This window comes from Tenrec ecaudatus, chromosome 14 (assembly GCF_050624435.1).
Source record: "Tenrec ecaudatus isolate mTenEca1 chromosome 14, mTenEca1.hap1, whole genome shotgun sequence".
Taxonomy (NCBI): Eukaryota; Metazoa; Chordata; class Mammalia; order Afrosoricida; family Tenrecidae; genus Tenrec; species Tenrec ecaudatus.
In genome coordinates this window covers 9,152,131-9,174,482 of record NC_134543.1, presented here as the reverse complement: position 1 = coordinate 9,174,482, position 22,352 = coordinate 9,152,131, and the positions used below count along the sequence as shown (strand labels likewise).

Below are 22,352 nucleotides of genomic sequence, written 5' to 3'. Positions count from 1 at the left end.
CTGGAACCCCAGCTCCTCTGGTGACTGTGGCAGGGCAGCTGGGACCGTTTACAGAGCCTCTGTGCCCCTCGGCCTCTGCACTCCAGAATGAGCTACCATGGCCTTTGCCAGGTGGCGGTCCAAGGGTACAGGCCTGGCACTGTGTTAAGAGCCCCTATGCACTCTCGTCACTATCGCTGCAGTGCACCAGAGCTCCTTCCACCTCGGGGACCAGCGAGGGCTTGACGGCCGTCACCGAGTTTCCCCTGGGCGGCTGCTAAGCCAGATGACCCCAAAGGGTGCAGCAGCAGCTCCGGTGCGGGGAAGACAGTGAAGGCAGGGCCTGGTGGGGGGACAACCCTGTGACGTCCGAGGGGCTTTGAAAAGGAGAAAGCTGCCCTCCGTGTCTACACACCTGGCCACAGGGTGGCCTCCAGGCTATGACGAGGACTCAGGCCTGTCACTGGGAGAGAAGCTGGCCTCAAGGTCCGAGGGGACTTCCGCCATGGAGCCAGCTTCATGATGTCACATTAAAATGTCACCCTAATTTGCCTCGAGTGCAGAAAGCTCTGGGCCCAGGTTCTTTCTGGATGCTGGGCCCCAAAACCCCAAGGAGCCTGGGACCCTCGTGTGGATTCTGACTCATGGGGACCCTGCAGGGACCGAGGAAGAACAGCTCCTCTGGGCCTCCAGACTGTGAACCTATGTGGGATCAGGAGGTCCCATCTCTCTCCTGCAGGGCAGCCCAAGGCTGGGCTGGCCAACCCTGCAGCAAGCAGCCTACCTAAAATCCGTGGGCAGGGACCTGACGCCCACGCCGGCATCGCTGGCCGTCTGGGCTCTCAGCTCCTCTGCGGTGAGAAGGCAGTGCAGGCGGTAGAGGATGCTGGGGAGGCACACGGCTTTCCTCCAGAGTGACGCAGGGATCGGGTGGATAGCACAGAGCTCTGGGACCAGGATCTTGGGGGGGTCAACAGATGAAAATGAGAGAGTGGATGAATGCATTTTACATGCCACATCGCATGGTGAAAGAAGACACAAACTAACCTTTCAGGACAGAGGAGATTTATCCTGGGGTTTACAAAAACAACTCAGCATCCTGAAAAACCACGGCTTCTTCAAAGCCATGGAAACCCCTAGGGATCTGATGGGACCATGAGCACCGTGAACAGAGGACCCAAGAGCAGCCCCCTCTCTGGCTCCCAGGAGGACACCGTGCAAGCACCAGGGGCTGTCAAAAGGCCTTCGAACAGAGCTCAACACAACTTACCGGTTCCCACAAACAAAATCAAGGGCCAGGTGCATTTCTACAAGTGCCCCTGAGCTCCTAAAACGCACACCACCCTTAAGAAGGACCTGCCCTGCCCACCCGCCAGCCGGCCTGCCGTGCACCTGCTTATTCTGCAAGCTTTCCCATTTGGCTTTTCTCTTCTCAGCGCTGCTCAGAGGAAGGGCTTTCCCCTTCTGGTTCAAGTGGCGAGGCGTCAGCAGATTCAGTCTACGAAGAAGGCAGAAGTAAGTAAGCTCATTCTCTCCATTTCTGTCTTTCTCTCACACACCCTGGAAGAGGGCCTCGACACTGTCTGCCCCCCAGCCCCACCCTGGGCATCTCTCCTGGCTCGGTCCCCGAGTCTCAAGGCGGGCAGCCGGGAGTGAGCCTTCACCGCCCCCCGGGGCAGGGCCGGGCTCACCGGGAAGACGTGTGGTCCACATCCAGCAGGGGCTGGCTGAGACTGGTCAGGTCCAGGTTGTATTTTGTTTTGTAATACTCGGCGAATGTCTCGTACTCGGGGGACGGAAACTTGCTGAGTGGGGTGAGATCTGTGTACACATCCGCGACGTAAAACCGATGGGGCTGATCAAAGTTGCGGTACCTGGAGAGGAACACGCCACTTTGGTGGGTGAGTCACCAGCTCCCCAGAGGTAGCCGTTTTTAACAAGGAGACAGGAACTAGGATATTTTAAGAGGTTAAAAAAAATAAGTGACACTTTCCATTCTAATTATATTTCTAATGGGCGTGAGAGCGTGAGAACTACACATTTCCTGGGTGAAAGCTGGCTCCTGAGTGTCCGTCACGCGTCCGAGAAGCTACGTGGTGTCGAGAAGCCCTTCTCAGCGCCCCCACCACAAGCAGCAGGGTCCAAGTAACGAGGGGACACGGTGCACCTCCCGCCAAAGAGGACCACGAAGCCACTGCTGTGCTGTCGCCCACAGGAGTGGCAGGTGCCACAGCACGCATTTAACAGGTGACGCTGACACGCCGACAAAACCAAGAACAGCAGCGACGGGCTCGCATCCACGGCCTCCATTTAACCTCGTGGCTCAGAAAACAACCTCTAAACAAATCCTGGATTCTCACATGAAAAACAAAACCACGAAGCATCCTGACTTAGAAGCTCCACTAAGCTCGGAGCCACTGCTCAGCGTAAAGTCCACTGGGACATCCAGCGGTTACTGATGTCCACTTCTAGAGGAAGACTTTGGGGCTGAAGGATGGAGGCGTGAAGGAGGAAGCCTGGGTGCCTGCCACCTAGCTTGCCTGCCTGTCAGAGGTGCACCCTGTCGCCCAGGTGTTGATCTAAGCAGGCACCCAGGGGAGAGCAAAGCCAAGCTGCCTCGCTGTCCGAGCATCAGCACCAGTCCGTGCCGGCCACCCAGCCGCCTCCCAGGAGAGCCTTCGAATGTCCTCTGACAGGTGTTGTCACCCCTCGTCAACTCGGCATCAGGACACCCACCTTGGAATGATAACGGCATCTTGGTAATCTTCTAGTTTAAAGACAAAGGGAGTTTCCTTTGAATACTTGGTACTGGGAATGCCTATTCGAGCTTCAGATTTCTCAATATCTTCCATGAATTTAAAGTCGATGTCCAAAGTGCTGGAGTCACTGACTTGGGGAAGAAAGAGGAAGAAACGCGTGAGAACAAAGCTCACCTCTGGGCTTGCTGCCTGTTCCCAGGTCCAGTTCATAGTTGCCCAGGCCAACACCGGGCTGCCCTGGGGTACGGAAAAGGGCCAGCAGTCATGCACACGCTCACTGTACAGCCAGTGGGGCGGGGAGGGAATGCGGAGCCCGGCCCCTTACCGACGTTGAGAGGTAGAACACAGTATGCCGAGTCGGCGTCTGTTGGCTGAAATTCGAGGGCCGGCTTTTCCAGGCGCAGAATGTGTGAGAAGATGTACTGGTGGAGTCTTGTAATCAGCTCGAGCATTTGGAGAGACAAGGTGAAGCCAGACTTCTTCAGCTCAATCGATATGGTGACCTCACCCGAGCGCGTGTACACAGGGAAGTGGGGGATCTGAACCAGGGAACAAAACACCCCAACCCATGGGTGAGTGGGCATTTCTCCCAGGGCAGCTCTGGTTGTGCAAGAGGAGAAATGCTTTCTATCAGGGTGGAGAGAAAACCTCGATTTTTAAGATAGGACACAGAGAGGTCACTTCAGAATGGTGTTCTTTTTCCAAAAAAGTGTGTGCGTGTGCATGCGTGCGTGTGCGTGTGTGTGAGAGAGAGAGAGATTGAGAGAGAGAGAGAGAGAGAGAGCGCGAGAGAGCGCAGGCTGGGGCGGAGAGAGAGAGAGAGAGCGTGCACGCGAGCAGGCTGGGGCGGAGGGGCTACCTGAGGGATGGGTTTGCCTGTGTGTGTGCATGCGTGTGTGTGTGTGTGAGAGAGAGAGAGAGAGAGAGAGAGAGAGAGAGAGAGAGAGAGAGAGAGAGAGGCTGGGGCGGAGGGGCTACCTGAGGGATGGGTTTGCCTGTGTGTGTGCATGCGTGTGTGTGTGTGTGTGTGTGTGAGAGAGAGAGAGAGAGAGAGAGAGAGAGAGAGAGAGAGAGAGAGAGAGAGAGAGAGAGAGAGAGAGAGAGAGAGAGAGAGAGTAGGCTGGGGCGGAGGGGCTACCTGAGGGATGGGTTTGGCTGTCAGGATGCCAAAACATCTGGCAGTGTCCTCGGGCGGGTAGAGCTTCCTCCGCCTGAAGTTGAGCTCGTCCGGCAGCGGTGTCGTCAGGACCATGCCGATCACATACAGGTAGCAGGGCTGCTCGGGCCGGGGGTAGCTGTCACGCAGACACTCGGGAATCTGCGGTCAGGAGGACAGATTCAGGAGCAGCTCAAGGACTGGAAGACCACAGCTGCACTGACGCCGCCCCATGCTATCCCTCAGCCGATGTGCGCCCCTCACCCAGAGGACGCCCCATGCTATCCCTCAGCCGATGTGCGCCCCTCACCCAGAGGACGCCCCATGCTATCCCTCAGCCGATGTGCGCCCCTCACCCAGAGGACGCCCCATGCTATCCCTCAGCCGATGTGCGCCCCTCACCCAGAGGACGTCTTTCTCAACTCGCCTAGCTTTCCGGACAAGTCTGCTCGTCTTACCCCACGCACAGGGAGGGCAGAAACACCCCCAAAGGGTGAGACACAGCTCCCCTGAGTGAAACCATCTGCTGTGCGGGATCTGCCACGAGCTTGAGAGCTAGCCATGAACCACCGGGGTAGGGCAGAGCTGGTCACCCAGTGCCAGGAGGGGCAGTTCCAAGAGCAGTGGGGGCCGGGCAGGTCCCACAGAGGGATGCAGGCTGGCGGGCCACTGGCCAGGTCAATACTAACTGCTTTGGGGTAGCACTGCCTTCGCTTTGTGGAGCCGGGTCTCCCCGGAACGCTGGTCTCCTCTTCGTCATGCAGATCGAGCTCTTCTTCATATTTCACCGTCTCCTTGCCCACGGGCATCAAGTGGTCATCCAGCTCACCTGGAGAAGAGACTGGCTACATGAGCACGCCGTCCAGGAGGCAAGTGCAAGAAGGAAGGATTCTAACTCCCGGAGACCTTGCAGGCCAGACGAGGCCTGCCCCGGGAGTTCCAACCCTGTCTCGCTCTACAGAGGGGAAGCCACGCCTTTCTCCCGGGGGCGGCTGGGATCTCAAACTTCTGACTTTTCATGCGTGACTCCTTGCCACGCCAGAGCATCTGTGCTTTCATGGTGAATGTTTAAAGTGGGGGCAACCACAGATGAGTCGTATAAATGTTGCCGTGTTAACTGCTTTTGACGGTGCAAATTCTGTGAGTGGACAGCCACCACACAGTGCATCATGGCAGCTGCTCTCCACCCCATCCAGGGGACGCCCCCTCCCCCGGGGCTCACAGAGCCGCTGCACTTCCCGAATCCAGAGGTTTCCCACAGGCAGAACGTGGAAGGTCATCGAATGGTATTTTAGGCAAAGTACTTTTGGGCATTCAAGTTTAGGGTAAGCGAGTAAAGACCCCCACCCACCCCACCCCAAGATTAAAATATAAAACACCTAAACAAGAGAGAGCCACACTTCCAACCAGACAGGCAGAGGGAATGCGTCTTCTCCAATTAAAGTGTATGGATGAGCCTGCAAGCCAGTAGAAATCAATCCGAGGGGCTGCCCTACTGCACGCAAATGTCCAAGAGTCGGCCCAGGGGAAGGCCTTGACGCGGTCAACCCAAACTCACAGCCCCTTCAAGTTTCTGAGCCTCATCTTTCTCCTTTGGAGAGGCTGGTGTTTTTGAACTATTGACCTTGAGATTAGCAGTCCAATGCATAAACCCTAGGCCACCAGGGCTCCTGACGGGTATTTAAACAGAATCAGTAAATGGTTCTAGCCTGCGTTTAAGCTGTGGGAAGTAGTTTACGTGTGTGTGTGCGCGCGCACACTTCACTGTGGTTTAGGTGCATGTGCAAAAGAAGACCAGGGGCTCGGTTAGCGACCCTGGACATTGGTGACGTTTCCCGAGCATGTCCACATTCTCAGTTTCCTTTCCTCGGTCTCCCTTCCATTCCTCCAGTCCCCACCACCCCTCTGGCCTGAGGGGTGTCTAAAGGAGCACGGGGTGTGGGGCAGCAGTGCACAAGGGGACTCTGGGACAACTCTGGAGCAGAGCATGCGCCCCGACAGCCTTACCTATCTTGTGCAGTTTTTCACAGCAGATAAGAGCTACAGCCCTCTCGGCCAGCCGGACGCAGCTCATCGGTGGACCCTGAAAGTACAAGAAAGTGCCTGTCACTACATGACCACTGTGCCCACGCCGACACGCCGCCAGCAGCTCAGCCCCGCTGTCCTCAGAGCTCAAGTCACCACAGGCGAGAGCTCCTTATTCTGACAATCACTAAGCCCATGGGCTCTCAGACCCGCTGACCTCTATGTGTGAACGAGGAGAATGGAGCTACTCTAAGAGCTTTGGGTGAACTTGTACTTGGGTCCTAACTTCAAAGGCACTCGCTCGTTTACAGATTCACTTTGATCCAACGAGAGAGAGACACAGCGAGGTCCAGGCCAATTCTCAGCACAGTGGAAACCAGCCAGCTGGGAGCAGCTGGAGAGAGTGTTGGGGCCGAGGGCAGGGGGCACTAAAGAAAGGGGGACCCCTGCCTTGGCCACTGGCAAGACTGAAGCTACGGCTGGAGGAGTTACCCAGAGACACTGTGTGGATCCCAAAGGCCATCAAGTATAAGTCCAGAGTCAACATCCAGTCTGCTACAAAAGAATGGCATATTCACTTTCACAAATGGCAAGCCAGACCACGATCGTGAGTTGATTCCAACTCTAAGCCCCCTAGAGGACAGAGAACTGCTCCCGTGGGAAATCTTCACAGGAGCAGGCTGCCTCATCTTTCTTCCTCAAGGCGGTGAGTGGGCTCAAACTGCCAACCTTTCTGTTAGCAGCCCAATGCTTAACCCACCACTCAACCAGGGTTCCTCTTTCCTAAGTGGATCTGAAGACCAAATTTACCTCTGACTTGCAGTCTTAGAGAAGTTGGGGTGGGGGTGGGGGTAGGGTGGGGGAGCGATGGTTTCTTCTTCTGAACTTACAACAATGGAGGCACGGAGAGGCGAGTTGATCGGCAGGTAGAGAGTGGAATAAAATGCACCGTCCGGCAGCTCTCGGGTCCTACACTTGGGAGCCAGGTGAGTGAATGGGTCGCTGGGTAACCTGGCACAGTACCTGCAGAGAAAGGAAACGCCTCGGCTGAGCTGGAGGACCATGGCAGCGCTGGGGCCAGACCCCTAGGGACCCCCTCGCCCCCTCCTACCAGCCCAGGATTCAGACACGAAGCCAGAACTCAGAGGGTCCCAGCCTTTCGGCAGAGTGGACAGTGCTTTCCAAGCAAACGTTCAGCCATGATGGGCTGTCGGGGCTGCCCAAGCAAGTGCCACTCCAGGGCAGAATATCACAATTTAGTTAGTTAACCGTCTGCATCAACACCACTGCTGACTCAACTGCAGAGCCTTAACCTGTGTGTCTCCCTGTGTGCAGAGAGCCCATCACCAGCGCTAGCCCTTCAATCGTCTCATTTGCCAGGAGCTGCTGGGAGCTGCTCCAGAAAGGTCCTGGCAGGTGGTGGCCATCTGGCATCTGGGCAGTGAGGACCCTAGCAACACGCAGCACAAGGACAATGTCAGAGCAGGGCAGGAAGGCCGGGGAGGAAACCAGGGGCGAGGACACTAGGTCAGGGGCATGTGGGTATCTCTGTGATGTCAGGAACCAGGGTCCCTAGGGAACAAGCCAGATCCAAGGCTGGGCAGACAGAGCCTGCACTGCGTCCAGGGCACCATACCGTGGCAGGATGTAAAGTATCTGCAGACACAGTGAGCAGCCACACAGGCCCAGAAATGAGCCCCAAAGGGCTTCCGCAGCCAGGACAATCTGAACATCAAAATACATCAGATGATGCACACGGGTTGTGAACCCCTGGGTCCAACAGGAGCCCATAAACTCAGCTTGAGCTAAAAAGTCAGTGAAAATAAACGGAACGTAGGAAAATATCTTTCTATAACAGAACGCCTACTAATAAACCTCTTACTGCCATCAGGTCCATGCCAACTCAGTGGCCCTGCGACAGTGCAGAACTGCTCCTGTGGAGTCCAAGTTTGTAACTCTATGGGAACAGAAAGGCCCATCTTTCTCACGTGGAGTGGCTGGTGGTTTCAGACTGCTGACCTTGTGATTAGTAGGCCAACACATAACCACTACACCACCAGAGCTCCTTGTAATAAGCACAGAAATAACGAGGGCATTAGAAATCACTTGGCAGCTGTCACAGGAAAAATTAATCCAAGCAAGAACCACTGATGCGGGCTGACACCAATGAGTGAGACTAGGACAAGGGTCCCTTTGCTGTGGGTGCAAAGCACCTCCCCGTGGGTGTGGGCAGCTTGCTACTCAAAGGGTGAAGGGAAGCTCTGAAGAACAGAGATGATAAGACTTGACTCTCGTGGTCAAGGCTGAGACCATGTGATGGGACCCATGTGCCACACACCCAACCAATGGGGCCGTGTGTGTGTGTGTGTGTGTGTGTGTGTAGAGCACAGCATCGCTTCAGTGCAGAGCCTGGGTCCTAATCATGAGAGAGAACCACATTCCCCCACACAGGGTCTCTGTGTCCTTGAAGATGGGTCACTCCTGTGGTTGTGACATGCTGTCCAGTAGGTTCCCCTCAGAGGCCCCACGTAACAGAGTGTAACTCCCTGTAAGGTGTCTAGGTCAAAATGTGACTGGAGCGGCCGCCCAGTCTTCACCCCCAGGAGGAGCCAGGTGCTGTGCCACAGGGCTCCTTGAGGGCGGCCCATGCAGGAACATGGAGAGGACACGCTGGCCACAAAGCAAGTGCTCGTGAGGTAGGAACAGACGGCTCTAGGACAGCTGTTCTCAAGCTGCGGGTCGAGACCCCTTAGGGGATGGAACCCTCCCCCCTTTCACAGGGGTCACCCGATCCATAACAGTAGCAAAATGACAGTGATGAAGTAGCAACGACAATAACTTTATGGTTGGGGGTCCCCCCTCACACCTGAGGACCTGTATGAAAGGGTGGCGGCATGAGGAAGGTGGAGAACCACTGCTGTAGGAGAAGGGCTCACGGAAGTGCTCTATAATACTCCTGCTATGTGTTAGCCTTTGAAGCTAGCAGGGGAAATACATCAGACAAGTCTTCTGTCTGTGCTTCTATTTCATCTCAGTGGCATTGACCCCGCAGGCCATCTAGGACAAATACATGCTGCCCCTAGATCCTAGAAACAGCACCTCCAGCTGAAGACAAGCAGGGGCGGACACGCTGCAATGCATATTAGCCTGCCATCATCTTACAGGACTGCGAACGGAAGTCCAATAGGACGTTCATGGAAGTTCAACCCAAAATCCCCAGACTGAGAGAAAAGCAATACCCCACCACATCAAAAGCAGCATGCCTCATGACGTCAGGCACTGGGCAGTGCCAACCACTCACTGCTACAGCCACGGCTGCGTTGTCATGACGACAGTACAAGTGTGGGGTGGGGGAAGCACCTTGTTTCTTCTCATCAGAATGACAGGGCTGGCGATGCCTACAGTAATAGCCACCCACCTGTTGACGTGTCCGATGGCTGTATTGATGGTCACCCTGGGACCACCGTCATCTGGCCTCAGTACATACGGGGGGAAAACATCGTCGTCGTCCACAACAGGCTCAATGTCGGTCTCACTGGTGTCCACCGACTTGGAGCATTTATTTCTCAAGATCTGAACGTTTTAAAAACAGAACTTGAGATGAGGAAAAAAGAACAATGCCTTCTTTGCCCTCAGTGAGTCATCTACTTCTGTGCCTGCAGAAAAGGCTCTTTCACCAGAAGCCTCCTGCTCAGCTCCCTGAACAGACGCCAACAGGCCACGTGCCGCCGGCTACAGGGGACTCCTGATGAACCCACCCCAGAGCCCATCCAATGGAGACACTCACCACCCAGACTCGAGCTTTCTCATGTACCGTGTTCTCTCTCTCTCTCTCTCTCTCTCTCTCTCTCACACACACACACACACACACACACACACACACACACACACACACACACACACACACGCCTTTCACGAACGCAGGCAGGAAGTCATCAATCCCTGTCCCTGTCCCCATTATCACCACTGTCCCAGAAAAGCCTTCTCTGCCCAGATCCACCTGACACTGCCGAGGCTGCTGTACTAAGGACCATTGCTGGGATCATTCCCAACTTCCTGGTGAAGCCCATGTGGTGGCGTGGGGGGTGGGTATTAAAGCTCTCGCCGGCACCTTCTTCACCACAAGGAATGGCAACAGCTGAGAGGGACCGAGTTTCTTCCTGGTGCTGCTCACCTTTTCAATGGCCTTGTAGGTTTTAAGGTCTTCTTCAAAGCTTTGTATTTTGTCCGTATCTGCGAGCATGATGTAATTAGAGATTGGGGCCCTGGCTCTTCCCTTGGACTGAACGTAGGACCGATACTCTGTGGGCAAATCAAAACGAACCACCAAGTTGCATTTCGGTATATCCACGCCCTCCTCTACGATACTGGTTGCAATGAGCAGGTTGGTCTCATGGGCTCGAAATTTCCTAAGGACCTAGGGGTCAGGGAGAGAGGGTGGGAAACAAAATCAACCAAGAAAAAGCCGTCCTTAGAAGTGCACCTAAATCCCTTTACAGGGATTAGCATCATAGATTTCACAATACAGCAAAAACAAGGGACAACTGTCATTTCTGACTCATACTTTGGAAGCACTGAATTGTTAGGTGGCAGCTAGAGAGGTCAGTGAGACAGAAAGCGCAGGACACGTGGACACCCGGGCAGAGAAGCCTGGGCTCAAGGGGACAGCCCTTTTCTGTAGCACCGGGGTTTGGAGTCATTGTGTAGCTATCCATGAGCAGCCTTCAAACCATTCAGGGAAAAATGGAACTAAAGGGCAATGAAATTTTCCCACAAACGTTTTGAAAGATTCCCCTGCCCCCAAATTTACACTTACACACTCACACACACACACTTTATCAAAGTGCCTTTCTGTTACTTCAGGGAATCAAAACCCAGCTCCAGGACCGAGTGGAAGTGCCTGCAGGCTCCCACGGCTCAGTCTCACAGAAGCTGGCAGCCACACCCTTCCCCGAGGAGGAGCAGGGATGCCCACTGTCACTGCCCCTGGGCAGGCGCCCTGTGAGAGGCCGTGTGTGCTGCCACCGTGCCACAGCCCTCGGGGAAGCCCGAGGCCGCCGGGGAGGGAAGCTGCACAACAAGGAGTCCTCGGGCACCGGGACGCCGACTGAAGGAGCGAGAGCCATGGTTCAGAGAGCAGAGGAAGTCCTCGCTGCTCTGCTGACGACACTGGTTCCCGCGCGCATGGCCACTCCCACCACGCGCGAAGCGGGTTCTGAGAAGGTCCGGTGGCCTGGGGCCTGGCAAGTGGTCATGCCGCCTTGCCGGGGACAGTTACTCCAACAGGGTCACAACAAACTTGGCAACAAACAAGTCGTTTGTTGGTTGGTGAGATCCTGTACCTGCTTCTAGCATCTTCCCAATGCTGCCCCTCTGTGGAGCCCCTAAAGAGCACGCAAAGACAAGGCAACCGAAGAGACGCACACGCTTCCCAAGCACACGTTTCTGTCTCCCGAGTCCACGCGATGGGCGCACCTCTGCCTCTCTAAGGATGAGAGGCCACCGTCTCAGAGGGGAATGGGATGACCGAGGATGCGAACTTCCCACCTGTGCTTCCCTCAACAGCTGCCCCAGCCAGCATCACCCGTCACACACTGGGCCTGTGGGGCCAGTGCCTTCCAGGGAATGGCAGCCTGCGTGTCCATGCTCAGAGGGCCGTCTACCGACGAGCTTACCTCTTCCTGTTTCCTGAACTCAGCCTCCATCTGTTTGTTCCGAGGCTGGTTCTTCCCGATGCCGTGCCCAGTGATGAAATTGCTGCTGATATAAGCCAGCTCCGGGTCCTGCTTGCCAGCCTCTTTTATCAACCTAAGAACAAGACGTTAGGACAGTGCTGAGGGACGGGGGAACATCATCTCCACTTAGTTTGCCACCTCCCTTAAAACGGAAACAAGCAGTCTACAGGACGACACCGATGCCGTTGCAGGAATGAAATGGGGCCCTGACTTAGCAGAGGAAGGCTTGGGAAAAGGAAGTAATGGTCCTAGGTGAGCACACATGGAAAGATGGGCCAGCCGGCCTGTCCGCTTGCCTGCTGACTGGGTCAGGCCGACAGCCCTGCCATCTGCACCCCCTCCACCCACAGTCCGGGTGCTTTTAATACCAAACCAAGGCTGTGCCATGCTGGTAATGGAAAGGTCCCATCACCCCAGATGCTCGGTGTGGCAAAGATGACTGAGGAGAGGCGAGGGCCCCGACAGGGCCAGGCAGGACAGAGCAGTGTGTCCCCCCCACCCTCAGCGCCTTGGCTTGGGGACAGGACTTTTTGGGGGGGAACCCCACAACCCACAGCTCAATGTGTTTCCCCGGCACAGGCACAAATGGAACTACCCCCCCACAGCACCCAGACACCACAGCCTAGGGAGCCCTGCTCCCGCTCCTGTCGCCAGAGCTGTCAAGCAGGCGGAAAAGGCGCTGTCACCCTTCACCTCACCAAGCCCTGGACGCTCAGGTCAAGCGAGCTGTCGGGGAATAAACAACTGTCTCTGGAGAATCCTCTCAGCCCCCACACTTAGTTGCCTTCTGGCCCTGATCCCCCGCTGATGGAGCAGAACTTAGCGCCCCTGCCCAGCCTGCTTGTGGGCATAAGCGGCCTCACTGTGGCCCCTTCTGCCAGCTCTCCAGGGAGGCCCAAGGCTAGGTACCCAGGAGCCAGCAGAGGGCAGGCAGAGCTGGCAGGCAGTAGCTCAGGAATCACAGCCCCGTGCCACCCCAGCAACAGAATGCGAGTCCAGCGTTGGCCCCCCTCCCTGCAGAAGCAGACGGACTGAGAGCAGGGGCATCACTCTTGTTGGGGTCTGCCCTCCGTGCTGGAGCTTCAGGAAAGCGACTGCAGCCACAGCCTGCTGCTGGGGTCCCGGCTGGGGTAGGGACAGGCCACCATCCATCGGTTTCCACAGGGAGAAGGCGAGTCCGGGTGAGGGAGCGCCACTGTGACGGTACCGAGGTGGCAACAAAGAACTTCGAGTTTCCCCGGTTAGATGAAGATGGCCACACTTGCCAACCCCCCAGTTGGCAGACGTCACTCTGCTGAAACAGATGCTGGGGAAGGAATTGGGTGAACCCCTCCTGAGGGCACCGCCTCCACCCTAGCAGTTTCAGACCACCAGCTGCTCCCCAGAAGACAGATCGTCTCGGAAACCCACAGGGGCATTCACAAAGGTGAACTCGCTTTACAAGCTAAACGCCTGAAAGTGGGCAGAACTCAAAGGGAGAGAGAGGGCCCCCTGGGCAGGGTGGCTGGGGCTCCACGTCTAAGGGCTGCTTACTGACCCGTCCTCCCTGGGGTTCTTCTGTCAGGAAAACTTGTCCCTCCTATCCTCTTACTGAAGTACCACTCACCAACTCACTTTGCCCATGAACTTATGTTTATCTCTTGCCCACCCCGACACCTTTGGCCACTGGGGGCGCTCTTGGAGGGCTGACACACACACATACACACACACCTGTTCCTGTGACTGGTCCCCAGCTAGCAGCTTCTCCAGGCTGGCCCTCCCCGTGTTCTCCCGGCCCCGCACTAGCACCACGTGTCTTTCAGGGGTTGTGCAGGCACCCTCTAGGGCAGGAGCTCAACCTTCCTAGTGCCTCGACCCTTTCATACAGCTCCTCATGCAGTGGGGACCCCAACTGTAAAATCGTTTTCATTGTTACTTCATCACAGTCATTTTACTACTGTTATGAATCGGGCGACTCCTGGGAAAGGGTCGTTACACGCCCAAAGGGGTCGCAATTCAGAGATTGGGAGCCGCTGCTCTTGTGTTCCCACACTGTCACCCTTCACAAAAGCCGGCTGCTGCGATTTCTCTGCGAGGTGGGGGGGCTTTATGGACGAGTGCTTAGACACTACGCCACCAGCCGGAGGGGTGTGTTACCCTAAAGCTCCAGCCTAATTCAGAGACAAAGACGAGTAGTCCCCAAAGTGACGGCTACTTCTGCAGAGCACGGGTCAGCACGCCCCACGGTGGCCAGGCCCTCACAAAGGACCCCAGGCTGGAGGGGACAGCCACCGGGCTCACAAGCACGGGAGGGCGCTGGGTCAAACTGCTCTGAAGCAACAGGGGGGTGGGGACCTGGGTGTGTCCACATGCAGCGGCAGGCGCGCCAAGCCTGGAGCCATCCCTGCGACTCGGCACCGGTGCGAGTTGGTTTCCTCCTGTGTGGTTTGGCACGGCCATGGCCGGCTGGCCGCCTCGTGGACGGTCATAAAAACGTAAAGAGGAGGTCAGAGGGAAAAAAGGTGGCTTCGAGACCAGACAGTGCCAGGTGACTCCGAGTCAACGGGAGGACGGTAAGCATGAGTGGGGCCTGCAGCCGGCTGCATGTTCATCAGGCAGGAGCGAGAGAGCTGTGCGCCCACTCCATGGGCCTCCGCTCCCCCGACGCTCATCACGGAAGAAGGGCTTTCCTCCCATTAAACTGATGGAAGGAAAGAATCTGGAGTCCAGGAAGTTCCCTAAGCTTATTACAACGCTTACTGGAACAAGACCTCGATTGTACCAGCAATTAGCTGCCGATAAAGTCGGCCTGCAGCCTGCTCACAGTCATCACACGACACCAATTCCAGGTTTGTTCCAGGAACACGGATCGCAATTCATCTGATCCTTGCAGCCACGGGCTGATTGGGGCAAAGCTCCTCAGGTCAGCGTTCCTGCCAGGCCGGCCGGCACAGAAAAAGCCTGTGTTAAAGGCTGGGGATTGGGGGGATGTAATGTCCCCTCCCCCTTCACTTCTCGGCAGCTTCTCCCCATACGGGTGGAGGCAGGGCTTTGATCATGAGGCTCAGGCGCTTCTGACCCCGTTCTAGGAGACTCGTCACAGCCCGGCCAGTCTGGGGGCTTCCCACGGGCACAGGGACAGCCAGGACCGCAGAGCCGGGCAGCGGGGTTACCCAGCTCTCCAGACCGTCCTCCTTTTCAAACATTTTTTTTGGCTGAAAGGAATGGGTCAGATCCGATGGTCTGCGAGGCGCCTTTCTATCCGCAAGCTTGTGATTGGAAGGGAATTCGCTCCCAAGTTGGTGGACTTCACAGTCACCAGAGGGATCGGGCCCCATGACTCTGGAAATTACCCGGCTGAGAACTGCCAGATGACCACCCTAGAGTCCAATTTTTCGTTACTTGAAAAATTCTTTAAAACCTCTAAACATTCAGCAGCAGTTAAGAAAGGGGGAGTGGAGGGAAGACAGACAAAGAAAAGCCCAATTACCGCAGGAAGCAAAGCTGAATTTTTCCTCAGAGATCACTACTTAAAGAAAATGCTCTCAGGGATCAGCTTGGGCCAATTAATAGATCTCACAGAAAAGATCACTTCAAGTACAAAATAAAGACACATCCTCCCTGGGGGGGGAGGAGGCCAGAAACTAACAGGCACACGTACCTGTCCACAAAGCAAAAGCACCAGACGCCCTGACTACGTGACACATGGCTGAGGTACAGCCAGGAAAAGTAAACTTTTATGACCAAAGCGTAAGCCACAACCCACATTTTAGGTTTACCAGCACCCACTAGTATTTCCAGAATTCCAAACCTGCTTCCTCACCTCTGAGCCAGACAAGTGCACCTCAGAGCTTCTGAAGCCCCATCAACAAAAGAGCCCAGCAGTTCTACCCTACTCCCCGAGACTCTAGAAGCAAGGGTGCACCGCCAGGCAGAGTGCACCCCGAGATAAAAAGGGGGAGGGGCCAGGCAGAGTGCACCCCGAGATGAAGAGGGGATGGGGGAAGGCAGAATGCACCACGAGATGTAGAGGGGGGCCAAGGAGAGTGTACCCTGAGATGGAGGGGGAGCCAGGCAGAGTGCACCCTGAGATGAAGGGGGGGCAAAGGCAGAGTGCACCCTGATGGAGGGGAGGGAACCAGGAAGAGTGCACCCTGAGATGGAGAGGGGGGTCAGGCAGAGTGCACCTTGAGATGGAGGAGGGGGCAGCCAGAGTGCACCCTGAGATGGATGGGGGCCCAAGCACAAGGTCTGGCCATGAGTCGAAGAGTAGCGGGCATCTGACTTAGAAGAAGGTGCTCTGACTTGAGTCTGTGCACGTGCTGTGGATTTTCAACCAAGTGCGTGCGTAAATCCACATCACATCCAACCGGCCTTTTGGGAAAGTTACTACACGTTCCAACCTGCCTTGGCAGAAATACGGCAGAGTGCTCCTTAGAGGCAAGGATGGTAAGCCTGCGCCTCACCAACTCTGGACATGCTGCCAGGGGAGGCCAGTCCCTGGAGAAGGACATCACGATGACACGAGTGGGGACAGGATAAAGCGGGCAGGCCCCAAGGAGAGGATGGGCTCAAGCACGGGCAGGGTTGAGGAAGGCGCGGGGTCACTGTGGGTCAGAGCAAACTTGATGGCACCTACCAATGGCAACAATGACACCATCCGTCCACGGTGCAGGCCTGGATCAGTCCCAGAGCCTGTGCCCAGTGACCGACGGCCCTCCCTCTCCCACCAGCTCTGGGGCGGCTACGTGGCGCGTGGCTCCGCGAAACCAAGAGCCCCTTCTCGTCTCCCGGGGAGGGAAGCACAGGTGCCCACCGCCAACTCACCTGTTCAACACAACGGCTGTGTACCGCCGCTCCACAAAAATGATCCCGCACAAGATGTTGGTGAAGGGAGACGGGAAGTTCGTCTCGGGTTTCTCCTTCTCCTCCATCTCCTCATCCTCGTCCTCGTCCTCGGAGTCGCTCCAGGACACGTAATTGTCCTGGTCGCGGTTATTGTACCACTCGACGCTCTCAAACTGCTGCCGCTCGTAGGGCTTGTACTTGCGCAGGATCTCCAGCAGCTTCACGACCTTGGGCGTCACGAAGCGCAGGTCCAGGGCGGCGGGCGAGAAGTGCTCCTCGCAGAGGGCGTGCACCTTCCTGAGGCACGTGTCCGTGAGCAGCAGGAACCTGCGGTGCAGCTCCTCCTGCTCGTGCTTGATGTACTTCTGCAGCTCCCGCACCATCATGCCCGCCACCTTGTCCGCACACCAGGGGCCCAGCACCGTCAGCACCGCACGGCAGTCCGAGAGTATCTACCAGACACACCGCACACACGTCAGCCGCCCGGCAGCCCTTCAAAGCCACCCACCCCACGCATGCAAGCCCGGAGGGGGCGTGAGTCTCTGAGGCTGGAGGGTGGGGGCAGGGAAAGTGAGAATGTAAGTGTAAGAGAGAGAGAGAGAGAGAGAGAAAGTGTGTGTGTGTGTGTGTGTGTGTGTGTGTGTGTGCGTAAGAGAGGGTGTGTGTGTGTGTGAGAGAGAGAGGGAGAGAGAGGTGTTTTCAGGGGGGTGCTGTGACTCACAGTCAGCTGTTCACTAGAGAGTTGGTGGTTTGCGCGCACGCGTGCACACACACACACAGCTGCTCTGTGGGAGACAAGCCATCGGCCTGTTGCCTAGGAGCCCAGCCTTGGAAACCTGGGTGGACAATTCTACTCTGTCCCACGAGGTCTTTGCGAGTCCAAATCAGAGTGGACTTGGTGGCAATGGGCTTGTGCTTACTTTGTTAAGACAGATCAACCTGGGTGTGGGTGGGTGGGGTAGCAGGGGGCGCCAACAGTCCACACACTTGGTTGCTAATCCCAAGCGGGAGGGGGTGAGTCCACCCTGAGGCACCATGGAAGAAAGGCCTGGAGACCCACTTCCAAACCCAGCTGCAGAACACCTGTAGGAGCAGGCTTACTCTGAGCCGGAACTGACTTGAGAGCAATGGACTCGTTTCTCGGAGACGTACAAGAGGGCTTCTAAAAAGCCTTGTGAAAATGGGGTCAAGATCATGGAATTTTCCCGCAAACTTTGTAGCCCCCGTGTGTGTGTGCATGCACGAGTGTCTGCACTGCTGTCCTGCGGACGAACACTAACAGATGAAGAGAGGCTCTCTCACTGGTGGCAGTGGTTACAATCAGGCTGCAATCTGGAAGGGCGGCGGTCTGAAGCCACCGGCTGCTTCAAGGGAGAGACACAGGGATTTCTACTCCCTTGGAAGTTAGTCTCAGAAACCGCACCACAAGGATGATGAGCACCACTCTGCCATGTGCACATCTCCCCGGTGCCCTGGGACGCCACCGACAGCCTGCCTCGGGGCCTGGCAGGGATCTAAAATGTCACTGCGGGCCACAACACACGCAAAGAGGCCAGAAAAGCCAGGCCCTGGGCTACAATGGTGAGACACAGACTATCACGGTAGGAAACAGCCACAAGGTCAGGGGGAGCCTGCACAGAGCTGGGGGGGGGCAGGAGCAGGGCTGCTGCGACATCGGTCAGGAGGGAGGTCAAGGCCCCTCAGCTCCAGGGCAAAGCCTCTCATGGGACATCATGGAGGGCCTACCAGACAGACCCAGCTGGTCAGTCCCCACATGAGTTTCGGATTCAGTGTAGGGGTGGGGGTGGGGGGGAGCAGTACTAGCATTTCAGCAAGTTGCCAGGAGATATACTGAAAGCCCAGAGCCCACACTTCAGGGACCTGCTTCTTTTCAAAAGGTGGGGAGTGGACACAGGCTCCTAACACTGAGTAACACTCCTCAAGAAACACAGGAGGTGAAAGCCACTCCTTACACTCAAACACCCATGGCCCAATCCCGGCCTCTCTCCCCAAGAATCAAGGGCAGCTGAAGCTGGTGGTGCGTAAGCTCAAGCCAGCAATGCCAGCCCACCAGCGGCTCTTTGGAGGGCAGGGGCGGGCAGTGGGACTCTGTCCCACAGGGTCACTAGGGGTCAGGATGGCAATGGGTTTGGGTTCTGATACTTCACTCAACCCAAAATAAAACGTACTGACCTGAGAGGCTGGGAGACACGGCCACAGGACAAACGAAGAGGGCTCCGGGTCGCTCACCTGTCTGGAAATGAAGGTGGAGTCTCTCTCTCGGGAGTGAGCCGGGACGTTGCAGTCATTGACGAAGCTTAGCGCCTCCTCCAGCTCCAGCCGCAGCCGTTCGTACAGCCCGCTCCTGTCGGCAAACGGCCCGCAGTCGGCTACGATCTCGCACGGCTGGCACGTGTATCTGGAGGGGCAGACAGATGGAAGGACGCACGCCCTCAGCGACTAGGAGTAAAAGCACCACTGTCGCCAGGGCTTCAAAGGTGCTTTCCTCAAACAAGACAAACTGCTGCAAATGTGCTCTGTACCAGTGACTGGTGGCTGAGGAGGGCAGAGGAGGGGTAGGGAGCACCCCTGCGTTCCAGGACCGTCGGAGGCCCAGGCCCGGGGCGCCCTTCCTCTGCGGGCCCTTTCAGTCAAATCACACTACCTCCCCAGCAAACAAGCTGCACCCTGGCCACACTGGGTGTCCAGACTTCCGAGTCCCCTCTGAAGGCCATGGGTATCCTTTGGGAGCCAGCTCCATCCTTGGACCTGCAGGCGCTATTGGGGCTCCTGTGAAGACGGGGTGTGGTACACCTTGGGGTCAGACTCTTCTGGCTCCCTCCATAGAGGTCTCTCTCAGAGAGAACTGCCCGGCGTGGAGCTACGTTATAAACTCTTATTTCCTTAATGAAACACTGTAATCATCGTCTGTGGGTTCTGTATGACCACTGCAGTGAATTACAGAATCCAGATGAAGAAGTATGTTTGAGACAACACCCCAGTTCTCTGGGAAACTACTAAAGGTGGAAAACCACAGTGCCAACATAATTTTATGTACGACAATGTTCATCTAGTAACCCAAACCTGGGAACTTCGTTCGATCCTAACAGTCATGACAATAGTAACTATAGTTCACTTCTACAACCTAATTCTGTAAAGTAACCGAAAATCCTTTTCACCTGTGGACTTCACATGGCCAATGTTCACAATGTGAACTGAAAAAGCAAAAGGCCAAACTATTCACAGAACATCTGCAATTTGTAGAGAAGTATACGTGTAAGCACATATAAGACACCATATACACACGGCAATCACTAAGATGCGCATGAAGATGTTACCATCCTGTAACTACGGAGAGGGATGATGGGATAGTTCCACCTTTCTTTCCTGCACTTCTGTCAAATACGGGCTTCTATCATCTGGGAAAAGACCAGGGACCTCTGCTCTCTCAGGGTCTCGTGTTTGGCGGCGTCCTGCCGGCACCCTACGACTAGTAATGAGCAGGCCTCTCAGAGCGACAGGAGAGAAGCAGCAGGCGGGGTTCGTGTGGCTCGTGGGCCGTTGGTGCCCTCCATACTCACTACCTCCGAGTCAATGCTGACTCACAGGACCCTACAGGGCAGGGCAGAACAACTGCCCCGCAGGTTGCCAACTCTGTACGCAAGTAGAAAGCCTCGTCTTTCTCCCGCAGGCAGTGCCCCATGAGGCCTGCAAGACCACCAACATGGTGAGCAGCCCGGCCTCATCACAGAGAAGCAGTTTCAGCCAGCTCATGAGGGGTAAATTAATCCAATGATTGATCAGTATGGCCCTCAACTGTCAGAAGTCTCCAAATGGCACAAACAGGTTGCCCACCCTGAGACAGGCAGCAGCAGCACAGGGCTACTGCCACTCTTGAGCATCTGCCCTGCTGCCTCCTTGGCCATGACAGGAGTTTTGTAGACCAGGAGGTTGGTTGAGCAAAGAGCACTCAAAAGGAGCAATTCCCCACCAAGCATCGCACATGGAGAAGAAAGCAGAGGACCAACCCAGGGACTGGTCCACGCTCGTACATCAACGTCCCACTACGCTGCCACCTGCAGGCTTGGCAGTGGGCGGGCTGGTGGCCTCTCTCAGTGCAGACATGAGGAAGTGGCAAGCAGGCTGCCCACTCCCCCCGGCTCGGGGAGGCAGAAGGCGGCTGTCCTGCCGGTCAGAAAATCCATACAACACGTGCCATTCACAGCTAGAGGTTCTGTGAATCTAAAATGTTACTTTTCCTCTCACCCTACGACGAGAAGGTGGACAATCCTGTAACAGGCCAGCACACTGCAGGGTGCCAACACAACTGTCCCTCCAGGACTCATACAACAGACCAGCAGTCCCACGGTTAGACACTGGTGGGGCCAGGTCTGCACTGGGCACAGCTTCAGCAAATGACCTCTCCCTCCTTTAGCACTCTTACTACATTTAATTCACCTGCCACCTGATTCAGTGGGTTAAAAGTTGAACTTCACTGGGTTAAAAGTCGAAAAGAGTTGTACACCAAAGACCTCTCTTTAGTGTTAAAAGGCAAATATGTCACTTTTAGGACTAAGGTGTGCCTGATCTTTTTAATCGCCTCAAGGGGAAAGCCAGGACTGCAGCCTTGGGCCGCGTAAGCAAAGAGCACTGAATGGCCCAGCTGCCAGAAAGACAGCCAGCCAAGATGCTCCTTAAAAGCAAGCAAGTATCCATGAGGCTTGGCCTCTGGACTTGGGCCAAGTGGATCGCTGGGGACAGTTTTCAAAAGAGCGAAACCCTCCACGAGGTCAAGTGTCGCAGCATCTGCAGAGACAGGTTCAAGGGAACTGTGATGAGAGCAGTGTTTCCTTCTGCCTAGATGAGTCAACAGCCGGGTCCACGCCCCTGAGCGATCAGTCCTGTCCATTGTTACAGAGACCCCAAGGACCACCACCTGGCCATCACTAGTCTTCAAAGACACTAAGAAGGGTGTGCAAGGAGACGGTCAGGTGAATTGAATGTAGTCAGACATTGATTCTAAAACCATTTCCCTACAAATTTATATAGACTTCTTTCTACCAATTTATATAGACTTCCTTCTACCAAAATATCAGCCCACGGAGGTGGGGATGTTTGTGTGTGGGAGTGTTAATGAACCTCAAATTAGCAACTCTCTCAAATGGATAAACCCAGACGTGGTACACACCAGGAACCCAGCGCCTAGGTTTGAGCCAACAGGATGTTTTCAATTATTTGAAAAGACACTGAGGGGCTTCAGAGAGTCGGTGGGCAAAATAGAATACAACGGACATCCCCCAAGACTCACCAAAGCCCGTAGTAGACGCTCAGGTCAGAACTAACCGGGGCACCCGACAAGAGAAAGATGTGGCCAGTGGGCCCGTGGCCTGTCACAGCGTGGACTCAGAGGAAGGGCAGTGAACGCCTCCAGCTGTGGCTGCCCCAACACGCTGGTGGACGCTACACTGGCAGAGGAGCCATGTGCATGGGGTCCTCAGTCCTGCTTGTTCCCCTGCGCAGGGAAGGGCTACCGCACACAAGCACACAGCACGGGCTCACGCACCCGCCAGGTCCAGAGAAAGCTGACGAGTTACCAGTGGCCCCTTCAACCAGCAGCGCGTACCTGTCCAAGACCACCAGGTCAGTTGCCGTCTCAGCGTTGCTCTTGAGAATTTTCTCCAGCTTCTGAATCTTTTCTTCCAACTCCTCCGGATCACATTTCCCGTTTAAAATGGAGGCAGTCAGTCCCAAAATGCGAGGGCAGGATGGGCAGTTCTCACAGAGCTGGCATAATCAAAGACACTGGGGTCAGGATTCCGCGTGCCAGGCCATGGCAGAATCAGACATGCAGGAGCGTGTCCCGTGCGAGAC

General features: G+C 55.8%; 1 protein-coding gene across 2 annotated transcripts in view; it reads right to left on the bottom strand.

The window, feature by feature from the left end:
- DICER1 (dicer 1, ribonuclease III) overlaps positions 1–22,352 on the bottom strand; it is a 61,268-nt gene that overhangs the window by 15,459 nt on the left and 23,457 nt on the right. For both annotated transcript variants that reach the window (XM_075531827.1, XM_075531826.1), the window contains exons 7-21: positions 22,105–22,265; positions 18,732–18,900; positions 16,461–16,933; positions 11,595–11,727; positions 10,094–10,336; positions 9,338–9,492; positions 6,810–6,942; positions 5,902–5,977; positions 4,584–4,723; positions 3,877–4,056; positions 3,064–3,277; positions 2,716–2,869; positions 1,671–1,853; positions 1,372–1,477; positions 764–939 (exon numbers count right to left, since the gene is read on the bottom strand). In XM_075531827.1, the coding sequence (XP_075387942.1) occupies positions 764–939; positions 1,372–1,477; positions 1,671–1,853; positions 2,716–2,869; positions 3,064–3,277; positions 3,877–4,056; positions 4,584–4,723; positions 5,902–5,977; positions 6,810–6,942; positions 9,338–9,492; positions 10,094–10,336; positions 11,595–11,727; positions 16,461–16,933; positions 18,732–18,900; positions 22,105–22,265 (2,696 nt within the window). The remainder of the gene's footprint in view (positions 1–763; positions 940–1,371; positions 1,478–1,670; positions 1,854–2,715; positions 2,870–3,063; positions 3,278–3,876; positions 4,057–4,583; positions 4,724–5,901; positions 5,978–6,809; positions 6,943–9,337; positions 9,493–10,093; positions 10,337–11,594; positions 11,728–16,460; positions 16,934–18,731; positions 18,901–22,104; positions 22,266–22,352) is intronic.